Source organism: Argentina silus (assembly GCF_951799395.1).
Source record: "Argentina silus genome assembly, chromosome: X".
Taxonomy (NCBI): Eukaryota; Metazoa; Chordata; class Actinopteri; order Argentiniformes; family Argentinidae; genus Argentina; species Argentina silus.
The window spans coordinates 9,475,905-9,484,729 of NC_139653.1; the positions used below are offsets into that span (position 1 = coordinate 9,475,905).

The 8,825-nt window shown below is 46.2% G+C and overlaps 1 protein-coding gene across 1 annotated transcript in view; it reads right to left on the reverse strand.

Annotated features, from left to right (window-relative positions):
* Nucleotides 1-722: 722 nt before the first annotated feature.
* Nucleotides 723-8,825, reverse strand: part of LOC310823375 (semaphorin-4G-like) — a 20,610-nt gene continuing 12,507 nt past the window's right edge. The window contains exons 6-12 of the mRNA XM_083696217.1: nt 8,653-8,819; nt 7,639-7,783; nt 6,242-6,464; nt 5,678-5,793; nt 5,383-5,537; nt 3,988-4,049; nt 723-3,392 (exon numbers count right to left, since the gene is read on the reverse strand). Coding sequence (XP_083552343.1) covers nt 2,377-3,392; nt 3,988-4,049; nt 5,383-5,537; nt 5,678-5,793; nt 6,242-6,464; nt 7,639-7,783; nt 8,653-8,819 — 1,884 coding nt within the window. The 3' untranslated portion in view covers nt 723-2,376. The remainder of the gene's footprint in view (nt 3,393-3,987; nt 4,050-5,382; nt 5,538-5,677; nt 5,794-6,241; nt 6,465-7,638; nt 7,784-8,652; nt 8,820-8,825) is intronic.

The window sequence follows — 8,825 nt, forward strand, 5'->3', positions numbered from 1 at the left end:
ACTGGGCAAACTATTTCCACTCCAATTGTCAGGTTAAAGATAAGAGGGAGCAGTGTTCTGGTTTCAGAACGGATGATAACTCTTATCCCCAACTCTCTCAACATGATGCTACTGTATTTCCGGAAACTCTTGAAGTGAAGCCATTTCTGACGCCCACTTGTTGTTTGGCCACAAGGGATCAGGGGGACAATCTGAAAGATATTCAAGCTTCCCAGCAGTCCTCAGGCCTGTGAAAGAGAAACACACATCTACCGTATGAGTCAGAATTCTGTATCCTGCATTCACTCTCTGTTTTTAGTTTGATGTGTCACTGTTGTGGCCATGAAAGACGAACAGACGTTATAAGATGAAAGGCAAATACAGTACAGTGCTTTAGATAGCATCGGACCTGTCAATTCCCTACAGTGTGGGCTGGGTTTTTCAAACGCAGTCTAACGTCATTTATAGATCTGAAACACTGATCTCAAATTTTCACAGGGGAACGTACCATTATAAATACAACTGTCAGAACTCTCATCAGCACATCTCACCACTCCTGAATGTTTTGAAATTAACTGAATGGGCCTTAATGAAGGCTTTTTTTCTGTAATGGTTTGTGTTGCTTTCACTGCATCCCTTTCATCTCTCCGATCAATGCCATTGCCCTGAGAGGTTTCCAAGCGTCTCAAGCTCTTTTAGAATTACAGCAGCATCCACTGCTCAATTCAACATCACAGGCCCGTCCTGGCTTGTTAGATTCAATCAGACGTGATGTGTGTGTGTGTTTCTCTCTCTCTCTCTCTCTCTTTTCTATTCCCTCTTCTCTCTCTCTCCAGGGACAGGGAGGGACAAAGTCAGATTGTCCCCCCACCAGATAACACCTGGCTTTCATACACAGTGGAGAAATGGGGAGATGCATTGAGATAAAGATGGAAGGAGTAAAAAGGAGAGAGATTCAAAAAACAAAGAGAGAGGGGGTGAGTGAGATGTTTTGTTTTAGAGTTTTCACCAAGGTCTCAACACACTATACATCATATAAAAACTAAACACATTAACAAAACACATAGCATGAATAAAAGGGTACACAATAATCTCGACATGGGGAACGGGAGGAAAGCGATAGAAGTGAGAAAAAGAAAGACACTGGCAGTGGAGGCTTCTGTACAACCTTCTGTATGGACAACCTTCTGTATGGACAACCTTCTGCCAGGAAAGAAAACTCACCAAATGCTCACCTTTGATGCTTGAGTTGGAAATTCTTCTTCTTCCTGTAAGTAGTGTATCCGAGTTCACCAGTAGGTATTTCTATTGGGATGCAGTTTACGGGCTCACTGTTGACCCAGGTCCAGTTTACGGGCTCACTGTTGACCCAGGTCCAGTGCAAAAGATACTACATGCTGCCCCAGTTGGCCTTTAGTCTCCATAATGACATCCCTCTAATAGTGAATAGAACACAGCCATTCCTCTCCCAGTCACACATTGGCTTTTGACATATGGTGTGATGTTATTGAGTACCTCATAATCGTCATGTGCTTGTAGTGTCCATCATGAGCAAGTTATTCCCCCAATGAACCTTGTAGCTTTTAAAGTGCATCAAAACCACTAATACTGTCACATTTTTCTCTCATTGTACAAAAACATTTACACAAAGACTTTCATCACTGGATTACTATACTGTAACTGTACCTTGGGTTAGAATAGAGTTGCACTGTGTTAATGGTATTACTTTTTGTTGGTTATTACAGGTTTGGTTGTATCATCATGGTACAGTCAACTTTGCCTCATTTCCCTCAATATTCAGTAATGCTCCAAATTAAATTAGTTAAATCTGTGTTGTGTTCAAATACAAAACAACGTTGGCTAGCTGCTTCCATTTGTAAAGTGAAATATCATTGTCATACTACTTCTAAAACATGGACGCATATTCGCATGAACCTCCTCTCCTTCCTGATAACCAGTCTATGGTCTATGTTTGTGCCCTGCCAACTCCTGCAGGGAACCTCGGTCTGGGGTTGAGATCTGAGGATGGACCCCTGAATAGCCCTCCTCCAGAACCAGACTGAGCCTTACTGACTGGCTGCTGGCTGCTGAGTTCTGTTAAGCTGAGGTAGATTCCCACTGTCTGTCCAAGGCATGCCTACCCTCTGGGAGTCCTCCGAGTTTTAACCATCTCAAACTCCGAACAGGAATATTGAGATAAGACACCCGCTCCTGGAAAAGCCAGAAGGTCAGTGTGTAGGAATCTCTTCTTCCAACATACTAGATGGTAAAGACTCAATATAGAGTGTGTTCCTCAAACAGGACACATCTCACACTGTTTCAGTCCAAAAATAGGCACTTCAGTAGCAGGTTGTAGCAGTTCTGTCCTCCCGCCTTAATCCCAGAGAGAGTCCTCTACTACACAGAGCTCTCGTCCGGTTTGGGCAGCAGCTGTGTGTGTTTCCTCTTTTCTAGAATCCTGTTGAGCTCATCTGTAAAGGAGTAGCAGTGAGGGGAGGAGTTCTCCGCATCACTCTGCCTCAGGAGAACATAGCTGTTCCCATTCATTCTCCTCAGAACGCTGGGTAACGTGGCGGACAGACCCGTGGAGAAGTCACACTCCGGGCTAGAGAGCTGGGGGGGTGGGGGGAGCGGAGGGGCTGGGGGAGGAGGATCCTTGTTGGGGGAGGACAGCCCCTCCCCGGGGACGATCTGGAGGAAGCCACCGTCGTGGGCGTTGCCCGCCTTGGGCCGCTTGGAGACACCATTGCAGGTCCCGTTGCCATTACAGTGGCTGGAGACGGTCTTGAGCTCCAGGTGGGTGGAGTTACGATGCTGTTTCCGGTTCCTGTTGTTGTGTCTTTTTCTGTCTGGGCGGGCGGCAGCTGCGGCGGCTCGTAGAGAGTACTTCCCCCTGCGGCCTCCTCGTAGACAGAAGCCCACGTAAAGCAGGACTACGGTCAGGACCAGACACAGACCCCCCAGGATGGTGATGAGAGACAGGTACATGGCCTCCATGTTCCTAGGGGAGAAGAGCTCGGAACGGGGAGGCAGGGGGGCCGGGGGAGGAGGCAGCAGGGCCCTCTCAGGGGATGGGGGAGAACTGGTCTGGGGGTGAGGGGTGGAGGGGTCTTGGGTAGGCTCAATAGGCGGAGGGGGAGGCAGGTCCAGGCGGACTGCCACATTGTAGGTAACCATAGCAACCCGGATGGCATTCTCCAGGGCATAGCAGGTGTACTCTCCACTCTGGTCTGATCGGGCCTCGATCACCAGGAGGCCATCGGTTCCGATGCGGAAGCCCGAGTCCAGGCCGTAGCCCTGCAGATCACGGCCCTCCAGGGTCCACACCGGGGCTGCCAGGTTGGAGCTCAGCTCACACTGGAGCAGCACATCGTCTCCCACCATCACGGTGCGCTTGCGGTGGACCACCAAGTCTAAAAGAAAGGCAACTCCAGTCACAAGAAGTCTGTAATGGACCTCAAAATAAGTCTTAGTATTAGTAAATTAGTATGTTAGTTGGTCATATTGAACTTATACAAAACGTTGACTTATTTTCATGGGGTTGCAAATGTACTACTTAAGCTAAAACCATTGGTATATAAACAACACAACAAGTTATGCTCCCAAATGCAAATAGACACAATTACTGCTGTACAGTAAAATGTACTGGGGATGCCAAATGCGGAAATTCATCGTCAAACTTTTTTAATATGTGAAGAACGTCTATGTGGAAGTGTAACTCTGCACTGAATATCAAACAGAGCTTTCTCTCTCTCTGGAGATTTCATAAATGTGATTAGAGAGAAGCTACGGAGATGAGGATGCTGAAGAAACGGTATGCATAATCACATTTCAAAGATTTCTTCAAACCTTTCGATTCTATAAATACGGCTAAAGCTCGCTATCTTTAGTTTTCCCTTTCATCACTCACTGAGTAGAATCTGTTTGAATCCACAAGTCATCCTCGAGGAGGGAAAGATTATTTCGTCTGGGATATAGGAGACAAATGTAGATAAGAGCTCTGCGTACCGTCTCCTGTGCTGTTCTCACATCCTCTGTTCCCATACTGGATGTCCTGTGTCAGGTTCCATCTGTGGAGGCAGAGAGAGGCTGTCAGGCTATCATCCAGTACTGTACAACAATAAAATAAAACTATAAACTATTTATATACAGTAGTAAGAGACTTCAGACGAGTTAGCCATACTATATAGCCATAGATACAGTACCGTACAGGGCTGTTTCATTCCAGGAAGTTGTTCCCTCCCATCTGTCCTTGTTAACTCCCTCACAAATCTGTTATTTATTCTGTATTATTTATTTTAACCTGTTCACATGTCGGGATCTTATCTCAATGGTCTGAATAGCCGATTTTGCGATGGAAGTTAGCTAGTACCAATGTCTAGTGTAATTTCCAGTCAAGGCCACAGGTGAGCCAGATTTCATGTGTAGCTCCTTTAAGTAAATTACATTTTGCAAACTATAACTCTGACACTTCCTATCCCAGTCCTATCAGATCTGAGAATGGGAGTGAACAAGGGTAGATCGGAGGGAACAACTTTCTGGAATGAAATGTGGCCATAATCTCTGACAACTATTGAGTAATGTTACGGTTTCATAGCGATACCGTAACATTCTAACGTGCATTCTTACAAGACCAACTGTTGTGCTAATCAGGTCACAATTTATGCTTTTCAATCCAACTCCTGCTATAAGGAAGCTGCTATCACAGACCTCTATAGCCCATTCAAGTATTATAAACAACAGCTCATCTGGTTAAACCACTTGCCCAGTAGAGTCTCTTGTCTTTCAGTGCTTTGAAAAAAACACAGTTGACTTTCTATTATCTAACCAAAACTAAATGAATGAGTATGCTAAAAGAAAACACATTCATGTCACGTTCACCGTCACAGTCACCCACAAGCTCCTTGTTTGTTAATCCTGGTTTGTGATTAGGCAACAGTTCTGAATGCGGAGATTGCGTCAGGGCAGAGAGATGGACATATAAAAGACTAGGTAAGTCAAATGAAACAGACACAAGGGCATCACCTGCAGTCCAATCAGCCCACCCAAGCCCACCCACTCAGGTGTGTGTCTGTGACACCATCTCTGTACACACACCCTACCCTGTCCCCTAACAAAAAAGGGGAAACACACCACACACATAAGCACGCGCAAACACACAAACACACACCACATTCACACACACATCACGCACACATGCGCACACACACTCACATACACACACTAATTTATGTCACACAGAAGCCAAAGCCTCAGGATGTTTATACTGGCAGCTCTTCACAAAGGGTCCAACAACAAAGTCATGGTGACAACACTGACTCATCTGAGGTGAGGACACACTCATTGTTTATTGTAATACTCTATCCATTACTCTAACAATATAATCTCTCTCTCTCTCCTCACCTGTCTGTGTGCGCTGTGATATCCACACACTCAGTCCCATCCCACGCACAGTAGGGGTCTCGGGAGAAGACACAGTCATAGCAGGAGGTGTATCTGAGACAGGTGGTGAGGGGAAGTTGCACCACCCCAGAGGCAGAGCCAATGTAGACACTCATCTGGAGGAGAGGAGAAGGGGTGATATCTATACTGAAAATTGTGTGTGTGTGTGTGTGCGTGCAAGTATGCATGTCTGTGTGTGTATGCGCAAGTATGCATGTATGTGTGAGTGTCTGTTTGCGTGTGTCAAATATGATACCTGTGTGGTGGAGATGACCAAGCTGTTTACAGGCTGAGGTTCCTGAAACAGCTGTAGCTCCTCTATGATGTGTAGATGACCCTTGACCTCCACAGCCCTGTGTAGCCAGCCTTCGTCTGCAGGACACACACCATGTCAATGCCACAGGGTCGGGCTCAGTCAAATTTCAATTCAGTCAATTCAGGTAGTTAGTGAAATAACAATTCAATGATTGCAGATAGGGACATTTATTTTCAATTTCTCAATAAACTGAAAATTAGAAGCTTTTTAGACCCCAACCCAGCAATGCAACAATGCAACAAACTTCTCAAGGCTTGTTGACAGTATCTGCATTTAACTGATTCACTATTCGCATTTCCATTCACTGTGCATCTCTTCCCAACCTCAGTTGTCTGGCTGTAGTGCACTGTAAATGCTTTTAGAATAAAGATCAGTGAAACGACACACTGTGCACACACATACACACGTACACGTACACACACACACACACACACACACACACACACACACACACACACACACACACACACACACACACACACACACACACACACACACACACACCTGTCCCCATGAAGAGCATGTGATACAGTTCTCCATCCAGGGCCTCCACCCTATGAGCGGCCATTTTGGTGTAGTCAGTGGTCCTCCTGAACAGCAGGGGGCGACGGTCTGAGGGCCTGACCTGCTGGGACATGAGAGGGTGCCTCCGTACAAAGTTCAACACGTCGTCTGGTAGGGAGGTGGAGGAGTTGATGCCCCTGGCTCTCAGCTGGTCTGTTATACACTGCAGGAGAGAGGGATGGAGGGAGAGATGGATGAGTGGAGGGATGGGGTTTTAACTTAGTAGGAGAAAGGGATGGAAGAGAGAGGTTGAGGAGTTGATGACCCTGGCTCTCAGCAGCTCACCTATATATTGGAGGAAAGATGGATGGAGAGAGGTAGAGAGAAGGATGGGGGGCAGGCATAGAGGCATCCACATAACAACATATCCCTTAATGTTAAGTATAGCCAATGTGAGTTTGTAGTTTTCACTTACAGTCTAACTGTAGGTTGAGAACTTGGTGTCTGCTGACATGTAAGAGGCTCCCTGCATCTGACTAAGAGAACAAGTTCTTACATTTTGTCCTCCTAACATGACTTTGCTCAACTTCACTAAGAGGCTTTGGCAGTGTCAGAGCTAAGTCCCTCAACTACTTCTATATTCCATTTCACAGCTAAGCGGAAAGTTTAAATTAAGCTTTTTTAAGTGTTGATGTGACAGCACAGTAGATCATGACTTCTACCGTTAATGGTGTCATGGATTAGCTACCATACTATTATAAGCTATCACCAACGAGTCCCATTTGAAGTTCTGTTAATCGCCATGGAAATACACTCACTGAACACTTTATTAGGAACACTATACTAATACTGGGTAGGGCCTCCTTTTGCTCTAAAACAGCCTCAATTCTTCGTGGCATTGATTCCACAAGATGTTGGAAACATTCCTTTGAGATTCTGGTCCATAATGACATGTAGATTTTTCAGGTACACTTTCAAACTGTGAATCTTCTGTTCTACCACATCCCAAAGGTGTTCTATTGGATTCAGATCCGGTGACTGGGAAGGCCACTGAAGAACACTGAACTCATTATCATGTTCATGAAACCAGTTGAGATGACTTTTGCTTTGTGACATGGTGCATCATGATGCTGGAAGTAGCCATTAGAAGATGGGTAAATTGTGGCTATGAAGGGATGCACATGGTCAGCAACAATACTCAAATAGGCTGTGGCATTCAGGAAATGATTGATTGGTATTAACAGGCCCAAAGTGTGCCAAGAAAACATTCCCCACACCATTACACCCCCTCCACCATGAGAAGGTGTACAGGTGTTCCTAATAAAGTGTTTTGTTTGTGTGTGAGTGTATATGTATGTGTGTGTGTGTGTGTGTGCGCACACGTGTGTGTCACTCACCGATCCAGGTCGTGGGTCAGGGATCTTTCCTGCATACTCGCTCCATGTGGAGCCAGAATCGTGGTTCTCCATGTAGGGCCCCTGGAAGGCCTGCTGGACCTCAGAGAGAGAGAACCGACACACGGCTGAGGCTTTCACATTCTTCCTACAGGGAGACAAGAGGACAGGTTGTTTTGTGCTGTCAGTATAAGAAATATTTGTACACACACACACACACACACACACACACACACACACGGCGAGAAAGACCAGAGCATGGACTGGGCACAACACCAGCAGTAACAGTGTTACTATAGAGACAGCAAGAGGAGCAAGAGGAGGATGGGGGTGGCATGAGGTGTGACAAAGAGAAATGCACAAAGCTAATCAAGGGAGGTTATATGTCTCCTCTGACATGTGACTAAGGAGAATGAGATGTAGAGAGAGGGAGGGATGGAGGGAGAATAGTGTAGGTGGAGAGATAAAGGGAATGTATGAGTGGGAGAGAGGAGCAGGAGAGGTAAACAAAAGAAAGAATGAGGCCCCTTGAGGGAGAGACTTGTTGACTATAGCTGCACTTCTATATCACCTGTCATCTGATAGTCAAACATCACCCTCTCTCCTCCTTTCACACACACACAGACACACACACACACACACACACCCACCCACACACACACACACAGAGACACACGCACACGCACACACACACACACACAGACACAGACACAGACACACACACAGAGACACACACACACACGCACACACACAAAGGATTGTTCATTCCAGCATAGCCATCTAGCCATCTGGTAGTCTCAGGGACAGACTCTTCTTGAGAGGACAATCGGCTGGTACTAACACAGGCACCTTTGCAGGCAGACTGCTAAGGCCATTGAAGTTCTGGACTTTCTATTTCAACCTATTTTTTTTTTACTCCACCACAGAAGCTCACCATTCACAAAACTGTAAGAGATGACGCACACATGCACGCACGCACGCAGGCACGCACACACAGAGGCGTTGATGACCACTTACCACTCCAGGCCAAAGATGCCATAGAACAGTGTGTCCTGCGGTGTGTGTCCATGCAGCACATACACATTCCGTAGCACGTTGAAGTAGAACTCGTACTCTGGGAGAGAACACACCAGTCTGGCCTTCAGGAAGGAGGTCCACCTCTTCTGTAACGTCAACAGACCTCCCTTATC